At 38.3% G+C, this 16,185-nt stretch overlaps 1 protein-coding gene across 3 annotated transcripts in view; it reads left to right on the top strand.

The window, feature by feature from the left end:
- RNASEH2B (ribonuclease H2 subunit B) overlaps window positions 1-15,598 on the top strand; it is a 48,876-nt gene extending 33,278 nt beyond the window's left edge. For all 3 annotated transcript variants that reach the window (XM_073343337.2, XM_073343344.2, XM_073343326.2), the window contains exons 7-11: window positions 35-140; window positions 3,504-3,585; window positions 6,459-6,501; window positions 8,891-8,971; window positions 12,106-15,598. In XM_073343337.2, coding sequence (XP_073199438.1) covers window positions 35-140; window positions 3,504-3,585; window positions 6,459-6,501; window positions 8,891-8,971; window positions 12,106-12,213 — 420 coding nt within the window. In that variant the 3' untranslated portion in view covers window positions 12,214-15,598. The remainder of the gene's footprint in view (window positions 1-34; window positions 141-3,503; window positions 3,586-6,458; window positions 6,502-8,890; window positions 8,972-12,105) is intronic.
- The last annotated feature ends 587 nt before the right edge of the window (window positions 15,599-16,185 follow it).

The raw sequence follows: 16,185 nt of genomic DNA, 5'->3' as shown, positions 1-16,185 counted from the left end.
TGATTTAGACATTTCAATCTGTGGCTCCTTACAGGTCAGCCAGACAGTGAAAGTACTTAAAAGCAGCAATGTATGTGTGGGTGGAAGGGTGCAATCAGCTACATTTATCAGCGGCAAACAAATCACAGATGTTAAAGAAGGTAAGAAAACGAAGTGTAGTTCTAACTAAATATATCTTTATGTGATAAGATACCTGCAGCTTAGATGCTCAGCTAGAATCTAGCAATAATTTTAAATGGTTTGTAAACATTTAAAAATATTTCTTGCCCAAAATGTTTTTCGTGTAGTTACTGTAGTGGTGCCATGACTGTTTTGAGTTCTGTGGTGCCTGAAATGTGGTAATTGTATAATGCACCAAATATACCGGGAGAAGGGTTCTGAATAGCTTCTAGTGAGATCTAATTGAGGCGCCAATTCAGCAAACCATCACTATTCATTGATGTGCTCGGAGAACAAATACTCAAGTTGGGATTGTACTCCTGTGCAATGATTATGCAGAGGGAGAGAGAGAGAATATGCATCTTGTGTAATCTTAGTATAATAGATATGAATTATCTCTATACAGTATGTTCATGTCATGCTCAAATAAATTGGTTAGTCTCTAAGGTGCCACAAGTACTCCTTTTCTCTATACAGTATGTATAGGCATAGTTATGTTATGTATACTCACATAATATAAATTATGATTTAATAATATATTGAATACACACAATATAAAGGGGGATTTTCAAAAGTGCCTTTGTGCGCACAAGTCCTACTGAAAGTCACTACGACTTGTGTTCCTAAATCATTTAGATGATTTTGAAAATTCCACCCAAAGTGTTAGAGTTATTACCATAATCATTAAGTTATAAGGTTTCACCATTATTTTGATCACCTTTTTTCCTGAGGACAAGGTCAATGAGGGGTTGGATTATGAAATATCCTAGATATGCCCTTCAGAATATGCACTATGATGAAGAAAAAGATCAAAATTTTAAGAGAAGAAATTCAAATTCAGAAAGTAATTAGAGCAAATTAAGCAAAGTAAATTATTCACTTTACTAAGAGGTTCAGAAGCCAGCATGCAATCTAAAAATGAGGAAACAATGAACAGGTAATCGTGGCAGGCTTCTTGAACTCTGAGTACTGAGTATGTGGAAAACCAGTTATCAAGTAATGATATGAAGGAAAAAGCATAAATGAGATTTAAGAGATATCTAGACAGTTTTATAGGGGGTGCATTATAATATATAGTTTCAAAAAGGAGGTGGTGCTGAGAGACTTGCGTGCCTTTAACTTTACAGTAACTTTTTATTACTTCCAAAAAGATTAAATAAATAAAAGGAAATTGGAACTGTCAGATCAGGTCCATCTTTACTATATTTAACCGTTATCTTTGGTAAATTTATTGTTAGTCTCAATCTACAATGTTTTCTCTTGTATCCTCCCACCTTACAGGAAGGTGTGTATATTCTTTATTATAGATTTGCCATTGAAAGGGGTCTAGATTTTAAAGAACAACATTGAAGGAGGGAATATTGTGGGTTAAAGTTAGGTCAGTTTTGGAGGAGGTTCTGAAGTGTCTCTAACTACTGTATGTAGCAAAGGGATTGGCAGAAAGTCAAAGGGAACTTACTCAACACTTATTTTTAATCATCATTCAATGATAAGAGAGTGCAATTGATTTTTGCATACAGTTGCTGATTCAAGAGTATGGCAGTAATCTTCACAGTCTACCTGTAAATGCAGCTGTGTAGATTACAGTAATAACCACCAGGTAGCATCTGTTGGTGTGGTAAGACAGAAGTGTTGTAGGGCATCCAATGGGAGAATGAGTACAAGGGAAACAAGGAAGGATTAGCGTGTGGGATCTGAATGTTTTATTAGAGAGGAAGGTTGGGAGTCTTATAACCCAGGGAGAAGAGATGGATCTTGAGATGAGATTTGCTATTAGGGAGGCTATTTCATATGGTGAGAGCAGTGTGGGAGAAGCCCACTGAGAAAAGACAAGGAAGGGAGATACAAAATTCTCTGACATTTGAGAAGAGAAGCAAATAGCCTGAATAAATGGAAAAGCTGGCGGCAGGTTAAGAGTTAGGGTATGGGTTAGGGTGGCAGTAGGAACTCCTTGGAAAACTCTGTACTGGATTTTTAAATAAGGAAGCCAGTGAAGATTTCTGGAGGACAGGGGTGATGCAGCTTCATATCTGAGTCTGAGAGAAGTGAAGAATTGCTGTAGTAATTGACTTGACCTAACAATTCAGTGCCATAAAAAGAAGAGCAAGATAACAAGAACATCTCTATTTAGGTATAGATGGGATATAAGGGTGAAGTTCAGAATCAGTGTGTTGGATCTGGACCACTCTTTTATGGTTTTGGATGCCAAAGGGGGTTAAGGAAGGAGGAAATACGTGAGAAACAAATCTGCTTTTTGTTGTTGTAAAGCACACAGGAAAGTGGTGCCAGTAGAGCTAAAATGTGCACACTGGGGCCAGTTTATTAATTATATCTGTTTTGGCGCCAATTTGCTTTGTGCTATTACAAAACTTCACGTAATCGTGTGTGGCAAACCATCTCTGACCCAGGAGAAATATATCTTTTCTACTCTGTGGGCTGGTTTACCATATGCTTCCATATAGTTCGGGGGAGGGGGTTGAAGTGCTTGGCTGTTTTAAGGCTAATTAAGAGGCAAGGTATTGGCTTGGGGTCTGCTTGTGCAAACATTTATGCATGTGAGTAAAGTTACTCTCTAATAGCCCCATTGACATCAAGTTATTCACATACAGAAGAGTTTGCAGGAGCTAAGCCTTGTTTTGCCGTTTTGTGGGGAGGGGGACAGAAAAAGAGATGTTTTAGGACTTCATGTTGCCAAAGGTTTGATTTCCAGAAAAACTTTTATAGCAAGAGTTTCCTGTCCTGAAAACAGCTTCTAGTAGTTCATATTTCCACAGATAATTATCCTGTCTTGCCAGTGATGTTTAGATATGCCTTGGCATTTTTCATAAAATACTGACATTAAGTACAAGGCTTTGAAATAGACTCATTGTCTCATCTAATTGTTTTCAGTTGAAGCCAGAAATATATTTTAGTACTGAAACTGTTGCCAAATAATTGTAGGATCCAGATGCTTTAAAATTAATGATTACACATTTTGTTGAGTCAGCTTTTTACTTCTGCAGCATTTTTTAAAAATTAATTGTGCAGAAAAAATACATTATATTTAGAGTTCTCAGAAAGCAAACAGATTTTATAAAGTACATGCCACAGAGATTAATAACATCTGTGCTGACAAAGTAAGCATAGTAACTCCTTGCTTTTTAATTAAACCTACAAGTGTCATGTAACATAAACTACTCAACAAAGAGAAACATCACGTGTCTGTTAGTAGTTTCTTAGCATTAGCTCATCATAATGGGTTATAGTGACATACAAGAGCATGGATTGAAAAGCAGTCCTGTGACTGTATAACATGGATCACACACTCTTTCCCCGAATCATGTTTGTTTGTTTTTAACTTTCAGATGACTATGTACGATATGCCCATGGTTTAATATCAGAATATATTTCTGAAGATCTGAGTGTTGAGCTATCTAAGTACTTACAGTAAGTATTTTAATTATTTGTTAGCTTTATATGACACACATTGCTCTGCAGATGACCTTTTCTACTGAATACTGTAACTTTGACCATCAAGTTACAGGGACTGATAGAGATATTTTTGTCACTTATTAAATATCCGAGGAGGGTAGGAATTGGAGGAGGAAGTCAAATCCTACTGAAGAAAATAGAAAGGAACATAAATTCTGGCAAGTCAAATGTAAAAGTATAATTAGGCAGGCCAAAAAAGAATTTGAAAACCAATTTGCAAAAGACACACAAAGTAACAGCAAAACTTTTTTTTTAAGTACATCAGAAACAGGAAGCCTGCCAAACAATTGGGGGGGCCAATGAGTTATCAAGGTGCTAAAGAAGCACCTAAGGAAGACAAAGCCATTGCAGAGAACCTAAATTGATTCTTTGCATCAGTCTTTATCGTGTAGATGTGAGGGAGATTCCCACACCTGAGCCGTTCTTTTTAGGTGACAAATCTGAGGAACTTTTCCAAATTGAGGTGTCAGTAGAGGAAGTTCTGGAACAAATTGATAAACTAAACAGTAATAAGCCACAGGACCAAATGGTATTCACCCAAGAGCTCTGAATGAACTCAGTTATGAAATTGTGGAACAACTAACTATGGAATGTACCTATCACTTAACAGCCTCTGTACCAGATGACTGGAGGACAGCTAATGTAATGTCAGTATTTTTTTTTTTAAAGCTCCAGAGGCAATCATGGCAACTACAGGCCAGTAAGCCTAACTTCAGTGCCAACAATAGCAAAGAACAGAATTATCAGACACATAGATGAACATGATATATTGGGGAAGAATCAGCACAGCTTTTGTAAAGAGAAATCATGCCTATTAGAATTCTTTGAAAGTATCGACAAATGTAGACAAAGGTGATCCAGTGGATTAGTGTATTTGGACTTTCAGAAAGCCTTTGACAAGGTCCCTCTGCAAAGGTTCTTCAGTCATGGGATAAGAGGAAAGTTCTTCAATGGATTAGTAACTAGTTAAAAGATAGGAAACAAAGGGTACAAATAAATGGTCAGCTTTCACTATGGTGAGAATTAGTCCCCCAAGTATCTATACTGGCACCAGTGTAGTTCAACATATTCATAAATGATCAGGAAATGAAGGTAAACAGTGATATGGCAAAATTTGCAGACAATACAAAATTACTTAAGACAGTTAAGCTCAAAGCTGGCTGAGAAGAGTTACAAAAGGATCTCAGAAAACTAGGTGTGTGGGCAACCAAATAGCAGATGAAATTCATTGTTGATAGTGCACAGTAAGGCATATTGGAAAACATAATCCCAGCTATACGTACAAAATGATGGGGTCTAAATTAGCTGTTGCTATTCAGAAAGTGATCTTGGCGTCATCATGGATAGTGCTATGAAAACATCTGCTGAAGTGCTGCAGCAGTCAAAAAGCTAACAGTATTAGGAACCATTAGGAAAGGGATAGAAAATACCATGTCACTGTCTAAATCTGTGGTATTCCCATATCTTGAACACTACGTGCAGTTCTGGTCACTTTATCTCAAAAAAGATATTAGAACTGGAAAAAAGTACAGGGAAGGGCAATAAAATTGATTAGGGGTATGGAAGAGCTTCCATATGAGGAGAGATTAAAGAAGACCGGGACTGTTCAGCTTAGAAGAGAGATGACTCAAGGGGATATGACAGAGGTCTATAAAACCATGAATGGTTTGGAGAAAGTGAATAAGTGTTATTTACCCCTTCACATGAACTCAGGGTCATCCAATGAAATTAATAGGCAGCAGGTTTAAAACAAACAAAAGGAAGTTCTTCATGCAACGCACAGTCAACCTTTGGAATTGTTTGCAATGTGATTTTTTTGAATGCCAAAGCTATAACCAGGTTCAAAAAAGAATTAGGTAAGTTCATGGGGAATAGGTCCATCAATAGTTACTTACCAAGATGGTTAAGGATGCCTCCCCACGCTCTGGGTGCCTCTAAACCTCTGACTGCCAGAAGCCAGGACTGGGTGATGAGATGGATCACTCAGTAATTGCCCTGTTCTGTCTGAAGCATCTATCGCTGGCCACTGTCAAAAAACAGGATACTGGGCTAGATGGACCATTGTTCTAACCCAGTATGGCCATTCTTAGGAAGAGTGGAACTTTCTTTATTAAGTCTAGGTTGGCATTGTGAATGTAAACAGCATGTTTTGCAAGTAGAAATATACTAATAATTATAATAATAATACCTAGCCCTTCATAGCACTTTTAATCCATTCATCTCAAAGTGCTTTACAAAGGTCGATGTTGTTATCACCATTTTATAGAGCGAGGTGAAGTTACTTTCCCAAGTCACCCAGTAGGCTAGTTGCAGTGCCAGGAATAGGACCCAGAACTCCTGGGTTCCACTGCAGTGGTCTGGCGATTAAGCTACACTGCCTCTCCATTCTCACTCAATCAGCTGCTATATATATATAAAATATCCTTTCACAGCTTATAGCCAGGCTTTTCAGAAGTAACTAGTGATTTGGGTTTTCCTCTGTTTTAGGTATCTGACTTGACACCATTAAAAGGGACTGATTTTCAGAGGGTGTTTGCTCAGCACTTTCTGAAACTCAGGCCTCTTTCAGTTGTCACCTAAGATGATTAAACCTAATGATTAAACCCACTAGCCACTTCTTTCGAAAACTTGGCTCTCATCGTTAGTGTGTCATAAAAGTAATATGAAATGAAGTGAAAAATATTTTGAGGGTGATTGATGGGATTAGCATTGATGCCCTCTTTGTGGGAGAGGAATGTAATTTCAGGTTAACATATTCAAAAGTTATATTCCAATATATTGATTTGTTTCTATATGAAAACTGTAACTTAAAATCTTTTATTCTGAAGGCTTCCAGAACTTACAAGTCCAGAAGCAGACCCCCCGCTAAAGGTAGGAAAATAGGAAAAATTTTAAGGTAGAAAACTAATAAAACTTCTTGATGGATGTCTGTTTTGTTGTGGATTAGTCTCTCTCAAATGTTTGAGGCAATTAAAACTAGACTGGACAAAGCATTAAATAATATGCAGTAAGGAGCAAACCTGCATTGTAGTAGCACTGATCAGAAATATAGGGGGAGGCGGATCCCAAAAATTTTTCCAAATATTTTTCTATTTTTTATTCATCAAAATTTCAGTCATCTTTGTCAATAATTTTTTCCTGTTTTTATAATGAAAAATCAAAAAAAATGAGCATCTCTTGTTGGTAGATTGATGGGACTATATGACCTCATGTCTTTTTCATAAAAGTTACACCTGTCCAACCACATGGAAGTAACTGTGGCCACAATTTATTGCTTTGATTCTGTCTTGAGCCAAGTGATATTCATTAGGTGTTACACTAACTCTGCTGAGCGTTCTTGTGATGTAGATTATACAATGTGTATGAATGTCTATTTTGCTGTTTGGATAGTGCTGAGAATCTGTTTTTAGAAAGGTCTAGTGACTTCTAAAAATAATCAGCAGTGTGATTACAACTCAAGCCATTTTTAGAATTTTGTTCAATAGTTTGACTGTGAAATAATGTCTGCGGTCCCATTGACTTCCACATGGCTGCTCACGGTGTGTTGAGCACATGTGTAAATCTTTGTAGGTTCAGGGCCTAAAATGCTACTTTAATATGTTTTATCTCACTGCTTTACAGGATCAAGGCATAAATTAGGTGAAATTTGATTTGCTTTAAACCTTCTGTTTTAGCTTATTTTAAAATTTCTCTTATGTGAAACCAAGGTGGTTGTTAGGACAAAATGTATGGTTCCTACAAATCAAGACAGATCTGATGTATGTCTCTTACTAATACAAAGTAATTGCTTCTTAAATAATAATCTGAAATAAATTTCTGAAGGGAGAGAGACGCAGGAGCCTTAGAGTATAGCTACAAATGTCCACTAGCTGGAGCATATTACCAAGCTTACTCTTCTATTACAAGACTTTTTGAGGAAGTCTGAACTCTTCATGTGACACATGCCAACCATCCCATTAATTGTAACCACCAATCTTGCATTGTAATCACTATATCTTCTTAGAGTATGAAGTGTGGTGCTGTCAGATCATAATACATAGCCACGCAAAATACTTGAGATCACTTAAAGCTGAACTACAAAAGTTTTACTGAAAGTTAAAAACATGAAGATTCCAAAAGAGGGACATCATAATTTATTGTTAGGCTGTCATTTAAAAATGTTCTTATAGTGTAGCATTTAAGAAAACTACCTCCCAAAGGGCCTGCTCCAACTTGGATTGAACTAAAAAAACGGCTGCTGTTGGATCTGTTCCTAAGGGCCTGAGAAATCTAAGATGCAGACCTGGTTTTTGTGCCAGTGAGAGAGATCACAAGTGCCAATAAATAGAGTGAAAAATAAGGATTTAAAATAGAACGGTTACCATTCAGGTTACTTTCACTATCACTCACTCTGGCAAAGAAACTAGAAAGGCTGCAGCTCAGATTTCACAGGATATTAAGGCAATGGTAATTGTCTCTGAAAATTAAAAAAAAAAAAAAAAAAAAGAAAAGCACTCATTACATTTGTGAAATGCCAAATGCACACAGCTTAGGGAAAGAAACATGCATTCTTAAGGCCTGATCATATCAAGTGCTGAACTCCCTTGAGTTCGATTGACTTCAATAGTAGTTAAGGATAGCTAGCAACTTGAACAGTTAGGCTCTTAGATTGTCACTGAACTGAAATTAGAGAGCATTGAGCAAAAACAAGTCAATGTATGTCAAACAAGTCAACATATGAACATTACCAGATTGTGGAAAGTAGCGATCCCAGGAGAGGTTGTATGCAACACACAGATTAGACATTGTTCCAAATGTAGGATTGCTTTGTGCTTTCCGGTCCCAAGAGACCACAAGGACCTGAATTTTGTCCCCTGTTCCTTGGCCAGTAGATAATACTTTTCAGCACTAATCCATAAAGATGAGTCAAATAGTCTCTGAATTAAAAACTAAAGGCAAAGGATGGAAATTGAAATGTATATGTAAGTGATTCTATAAATCAGTCTTCTGTGGGCAAAAGAGAAGAAAATGTGTTTCCTACAAAACTAACCAAACTTCTCCGAATAGTGAAGAGATACTGTTTATCTTCCTGTTTCTTGAGGAGACTGTTATGAAAAGAGACCTACCAGTACTCCATTGCATATTACTTGTTTGGTTGCCTGTGCCATTTCAGTGTCTAGCTTACACCAGAAAGCCCGAGGGCCTTTTCAGCTTTAACGTTCAATGTGTGTACATCACAGTAGTGGTTGACAGAGCGACTTCATCACTCTTAACATTTCAGAAAAGGAAATTCTCAGATGCACCTGTGGAAGCAGAAGAAGACTACACTAAGTTTAACAGCAGTGATCTCAAGAAGAAAAAGGTACGTGTGCTTTATGTGTGTGCATGCCCACATTTTGTTAAAGTGTGTTTTAATGCTGGTCAAATAGTTACCCAGGGTGCCCATTTTTTGCAATGTGCCTCTTAGTCAGAAAAGCAAATGTAAAATGGATGTTTTCGGAAAGTATATTCAACATGTTCTGAATTAGAATCAATGTACTGTATTGTAGGTGGGTTCACCTTGATAAGAACCAAACTAAAAGTGACTTTCTGGGTCATTGAGTCCAGTTCCCTGCTATCTCAGGCAACCCCATCATATAATCCTGTTCATAAACTTATCAAACTCCATCTTGAGACCAGTTAGGTTCCTTGTTTCCGCTACTCCAGTTGGACGGCTGTTCCCCAACCTCACTCCTCTGATGGTTAGAAACCTTCTTCTAATTTCCAGCCTAAATTTACTCTTGGTCAGTTTATATCCATTTGTTCTCATGTCAGCACTGTCTTTTTACTCTTCCTGGTATTTTACCCCCTGAATATATTGATCCTGCCAAGTCTTCTAAAGCAGTCAGTATTCTTTTGAGGTACTTAATTGTTTGTGAATAAGGCAGGTCAGAAATTTTTGAAGCAATCAAAAAGGTTTGACATGAAGGTCGTGACCATATATTATCACCATTTATCATGGCACATTTCATAAGAGGTACCATAGAAGTGTTGATTCCAGAGTCCTGGAAAAAATGTAGTGAAAGCAATTGCATTCTCCTTCTTTAAACTCTACCTGCAGTTTCCATTTGACATGATAGTCTTAATTTCCCATCCTAAACTGTTGTGTAGTGTTTGTGTAGTGTTGCAGTGTAATGTTAAATAACTGCAAAGGTGACTGTGTTTTAGTGGTGGGCCTTAGATAGCCACTTACTTAACTAATGTTATATGGCTTAGTGAATGTTTATAAAGCTTTCTGATCCCCTTGGATGAAAGCTACTACAGCAGTGTAAAGGATTATTATTTATTTATTATGGAAAATGGGAGTGCAATTAGTTTGCTGTTGTATTATTTTTAAAAAAGGGGCAAGGGAGGCAACATTGATTTAAATTCCCAGGTATTTTCAAACAGGTCTTAATTTGCCCACAGATGTTGTATTGTGCAGTTGTTTGTGTGGGTTAATAAAGTAAATCAATACCAGCTGCCTAATTTGCCAACTTCAATGTAAGTTTTCAGGGAAGTCCAGTGGAGTCTACCATTTTGTCACTCCAAGGGGAGAAGCAGAGATATGAAAATAAATAGATCCTCTGTCTGCACCAAGCCTAAGGAGCCAGGCTTGGTGTTGAGTGGTTCTGTGGATGCTGAAGAAGAAGGAATTCTCCAGTCCATAGGGAGGCAATAGAGCCCCACTCCATGCTGTTATTGTAATAGCTACTGCTCTTTGCACCTCTACTCTTCCAGGAGCCGTGGGTCCTCCTAGTGCAGGGGTGGGCAAACTTTTTGGCCCAAGGGCCACATCGGGGTTACAAAACTATATGGAGGGCTGGGTAGGGAAGGCTGTGCCTCCCCAAACAGCCTGGCTCCACCCCCTATCCGCCCCCTCCCACTTCCCACCCCCTGACTGCCCCCCTCACAACCCCAACCCATCCAACCCCCCCGCTCCTTGTCCCTGACCGCCTTGCTCCTGGGGCCTCCGCAACCCCACCCCCTATCCAACCACCCCTTCTCCCTGTCCCCTGACTGCCCCAACCCCTGTCCACACCACTGCCCCCCAGGACTTCACCCGCAATCCAACCTCCCCTGCTACCCGTTCCCTGACTGCTCCCCGCCCCCTTACCATGCAGGAGCAAGCCATGCCGCCGCATTGCCCCGCAGGAGTGGCGTGTCAGAGCATGGGCGGCACAGTGAACTCAGACTGCGGGGGAAGGGGATCAGCAGGGGAGGGGCCAGGGGCTAGCCTCCCCGATCAAGAGCTCAGGGGCTGGGCAGGACGGTCCCGCAGGCCGTAGTTTGCCCACCTCTGTCCTAGTGGTTGTTCCATTCCCCCCCACCACCACCACCCTTTCCCACAAACCCTCTTCCATTAGGGGCATTCCACAGCCTTAAAAGACGGTACAGGAGTTCCCCTATGTTCTTGTGATAAATGACTCAAAAGCTCCATTTTTTCCCCACTCCCATACCATGTACATGCAGTTTTTGAATCTTGGCACAAAAAGGACTGAAGAAAGCTTTAATATTAAATTTGATTTACTTCTGAAATAACAAAATATGTAGTTAAGAGCATCTGGGAAGGATGAATTGGCTCGTGGGTTCTGTTCAGTGTACTGCACTTTTAAAATATTTTGGCAGTGTTTTTGTTTGCACTGTAAGTAATGCAGATAATCTTACTGTTGGTTGCATATCATTATCCTGTCCATAACATCATAGCTAAACCCAAATTGAGTGAAATTGTGAAGTCCTACAGTAGGAGGATTAACAGAAGGAAAGGTCAATGCAAAGATTTCTTAATAGGGAAAATGGCTAGAGATGTGAAGCATGCTAATTTAAAATGTAAGAAGGGAAGGAGGTCAGCTCTATAAAATGTGGCACATAAAATGTGTTTTAGGTGTAACAGTCTCTAGGAAGCTGTCCCAGTGGCCTCAACATGCTTTTCAAACCTTGGTTACCTCTTTCATCGTTAGTGTCCTTTCTTCTCTTTCCCTTTATTTCACTGTTCTAAAAGATTTTGATAGTAAATCAGTGTGAATTATTCATCATCTGTAATGCAAGGCTGTAATCCAGCCGGCTGACAACATAATCATGAGACTGAGTCACAGGGTACAGTATACGTCTGCTGTATTGCGTGCATTATTCCTGTTAATGTACACTCCAGGATTATCCAAAGTAAGCATTTGAGTTAGGGTACTTCATTCTGCAGGAGGGAGAGATATTTTGCTTCCTTATCCTCTTAACAGATTCTCTGTCTTTGAGGTTAAATAATTCATGACAACTATTTTCTGTTGAAAAATCTCAAAATTGTAAGGTTTTTTCCTTCAGTTTTATCCCACATCATCTTTCCCTGCTGTATACTGTAGACTAAGAAACCAAGCAAACCTTTAACTGATTTCAGTATGTGTGAGTTTGTAGATTAGCATCCCCTCCTGCAGATTTGCTCAGTAATTTTTCTTTTTTTCTCTTTTTACCTCATTTCGTTAACAGACAACTAGCAAGATGTCTGCTGCTCAGAAAGCTCTGGCCAAAGTTGACAAAACTGGAATGAAAACCATTTCTGCTTTCTTTAGCGCAAAACCTAAAGCAACAAAATAAAGATTTGAAACTAAAACATATTTTTGATACATAATTATTTTTGTAGTTACTATTGTTCTAAAGCTAACTCCTTTCCTCTGTTTTTGTTGTTGGTTTATTTAGTCTGTCAGCTAATGAGGATTTTAAAGCAGGATTTCTGGATCTAGTGAGTGTGTTACATTTCTGAGATTTACATGTTGTATAAAATCAGACTGGAGCAGCTTCTTAAGGTTTCCTTATTAGCCCAGGTCAAAACACGTGATGTGAGAGCTGCTTAGGGTAGGTTATCTTTGCACCCAGAATTCCTGCATTGTTTTTGTTGTAATTGCAATAAATAACAAAACTAATATAGCATAATAAATTGATGTATGAAACAAATGTTTGTTGTGTTTTCTGTATTCATAGAAGTATGCTGAGTTTTAGATAAGCTGTGGCACTTGGGATATGTCTATCCAGAGATAAAAAATCCTAACAGGATCCCAGAGCTTGGACTCCAACCTGAGCCCGAACATCTACACAGCAATTTTTAGCCCGCAAGCTTGAGTCAGCTGACCTGGGCCAGCCGTGGCTGGCCCGTGGGTCTTTTATCGCTGTGTAGACGTACCCTCATAGTGCTTCCCTGCGTATACACCTCTACACCATCTTTAAAAATTATGACATCACTGAAAAGTTTGCTAATTTTTTTTAGCAGTATAAATCTGCTAAAAAAAATTATGTATCTTTCACTGTTTGTTTCCAAGAATCATGGCTTCTTACCAAAATAAGTTGCCAAATGTTTGTTTAAAGACAAAGACTGAGATTTTCAAAGAAGCCTAATGACCAAATCTCAATAAATCCAAATAAGCAAAAGGTGGGTGCCCTAACCACCAGCCAATAGTCACTTTATCTCTCTGGCTCACTGATTATTCATGTAGTTTATAAACAGTGGAATAGCTTCATCAGGAGAAACTGAGGAAGCTGCAGACCAGAACATCCCATAACCTAGTGGCTAGGGTGCTCTCCTGTAATGGAGGAGACTCAAGGTCACCATATCAGGCACAGAAGGAAATTGAACCCAGTCTCCCATGTGAGCCACTTGGCTAAAGCGTCCAAGTCAGGCAGAAACACCTTCTCCTCCCCAGCCATTTTGTGGATCCAGCTCTTTGCTGCAATGCCTAAAATCAAAACAGAATTTTTCAAGTGGAAATGAAACATTTTGTTTTGACATTACCAAAATGTTTTTGATTTTTTCAGTTCAGTCAAAAGTGTTCAGCAAACTTGACACACACACACACACACATTTTGATGGACCCATAACTGCATTTTTCAGTAAATAAACTTCCCCCAGTCCTAATCTAGGAGCACAAATCCCACTGATTTTTAATTGAAATTGTGCTCCTAAATCATTTAGATGCTTTTTAAAAATTCCACTCTTGGGTGCCTCAACTTTTGTTTTCTTGTGTAAGGAAGTTGGGACGGAAGGACTGACATGACAATGAAATAAAGAAATAATGCATAGACATGTATAATATAATCCATGTTAATCTGATCATAGTTCATATTCACTGCTTTACAAATAAGTTGTAGGAAACAAGGCAAAAGATAAATCTCAGAACATGGTGGGTTTGAATGAAAGAAAGAAAACCATGCAGAGCCATGACATTCTGATCACTCTGATCTATAATTGTCTTTAGCCCTTTTTCACCAGACCCATCAGCAGAGGTTCCTGTACCATTCTGAAATCAATATCTGTCAGCTAAACAACTCTTAACAATTAAGACCGGATGTCGTCACATCTGTGTTCTTCCAGTTGGTTATAAGCAATTCTTTTGAGACCTCCCTTGTCACTTTGTTGCTGTACTAATTTTTTATCCTGGGAGTGTAAGTAATTTCCAGCATTGTGGCACCATATGGAATACTAAAGATCATCTTGTAGGAAACATTCTTGTGAATTGGTAAGAGTTTCAAACATAAACAATTGTGCCCTAGAGTCTAAGGATGTTGTTTTCAAAACCACTCAGCATTACCCTAACTGCTCCCATTGAAGTCAATGCTAAAATTCCAATTAACTACAGTGGGAGTAGAGTTAGGCCAATGACGAGTGCTTTGGGAAAACCCCACCCTTGAGTTCCAAATGGGAAAAGCAAACTTTTATGGCTGTTATGACTGGAATGCTGCATGCAATCTGTGGTGGTTTAGAAGTATTTTGGAAGACCGTGACGGAAATTGGTTTATGTTAACTGGAAGTCTGCTTCAGGCATTGAAAAGGCAGTGAGGAAGAAGGCACAGAGTTGGGAGTGAATGAAGAGAATGGTCGGGAGGAAGGCTTGAATGGAACACAGAGATAGGAAGGTGTTATAGGAGAAGCTGAGGATAGAGATGTAAGGGCAGAAGCATGGAGAATGGATTTCTAAAGCAAACACTGATTCTGGGTTTTACACTTTGAAGTTTTAAAAGTCAGAGCACCAATAAAATTCAGTTTTAAAAGCAAACCTTTACATGAGTTAAATGAGTTGTGAACTTTGCTCTTAAAAAACAGGTCAAATTAACTCTTCTGAATGGGTGGGGGATAGGTCACAGACAGAACAAGTCTGGTACAGATGGAAAGTATCTATCTTGACTTCTTATCTAGTGCACCAATTTTCTATACATGAATTCTACATTCATCCCTGCTCACCAGGGCAAGTCTGGAGTTCTTCCTGTGAGCACAGATGCATTCTGCATTAGTATGTCACATCTCAACTTCAGCTGTCAGCCATGCAGTAACTTATAACAATAGTAATTTTATTAGTGAATGTCTTTTGGTCCAGCAGAAACTCATGCATGACAAAAACCCAAGCTGTTTCCAAAAGCAGTAGAGCTTTCAGGTTAAAAAAAAAAGACAATTTTTTTTTAAAATATCCTTTCCCTTCAGGAAAGAATAAAATACATTTAGCAACTTTGAAACTTCCTTAACATGAAGCTGTAAGAAATACATAAAATAATGTTTCCGACCACAATGAGGATTTAAATATAGTAACAATGAAAGGCCAGCAGTAGCAGAATGGTCATTATGAAGTGTTGCTGTGACATTTTTTGCTTGGTTAGTTTAATACTAAACAATATGCCAGCACTGTTACAGAAACGTGGTTTCCCTTTTTTTTTTTACCCCTGGATTAACATGTCTTTGCTAAATTTGCATGTAAGTATCTGATATTTCCCCCCGTTTTTATAGCTGTTGTTTGGGATAGACGATTTTTTAAGAATGCATATCACAAATGGAGTGACCTCACTGAGTGTGGAAAATCTCCTGTGGATGGAAACGATAGCTCTTAGGGACCTTTCAGGGTTGGACTTTCACATTATCTTCAGTCTAAAATAATAAAACTAGCTCTAATTTGGGAAGTGACTATTTGATTATTGGTTTCAGAGTAACAGCCATGTTAGTCTGTATTCGCAAAAAGAAAAGGAGTACTTGTGGCACCTTAGAGACTAGCATGAAGTGAGCTGTAGCTCACGAAAGCTTATGCTCAAATAAATTGGTTAGTCTCTAAGGTGCCACAAGTACTCCTTTTCTTATTTGATTATTTTATTTTCCATGGAAAAGAACGTTTAAACAGCAAAGCTTGGATCTGGATCTGAAATTTAAGAAACTTCAGTGCTGTTTGTATACAGGCGTTTGATTGTGGCTTTCTCCAGCTTTTTTTAAGAGAGAAAATAAAATGCATTGATTCTTATTTGAATAGATTGATGCTTGGTTTTTGTTCTTTTCTCTCTAGATGTCAGTAAAGAGATGTCAGAGGAGGAAATGAAGAACATAATGAGGCTTGGTTATATCACTTTTCATACTCTCAAAGCAGCTTTTAAAACTTTTTCTTTTGTGCTTTCTAAAAGTGATTTCTTAGAACAAGGCAACCCTAAGCTTTAAGAAACAGTTAATGTCAACAGATAACATTGTTGAACAAGCTGTGTGTTAATCATATGCAGCTTAAAATTTTATAGCTAATACAATATTGCTGTGTAAAGCCTTTTCAG

This window comes from Lepidochelys kempii, chromosome 1 (genome assembly GCF_965140285.1).
Source record: "Lepidochelys kempii isolate rLepKem1 chromosome 1, rLepKem1.hap1, whole genome shotgun sequence".
In the NCBI taxonomy this organism is placed as follows: Eukaryota; Metazoa; Chordata; order Testudines; family Cheloniidae; genus Lepidochelys; species Lepidochelys kempii.
This window is presented reverse-complemented; position numbering and strand designations above follow the sequence as displayed.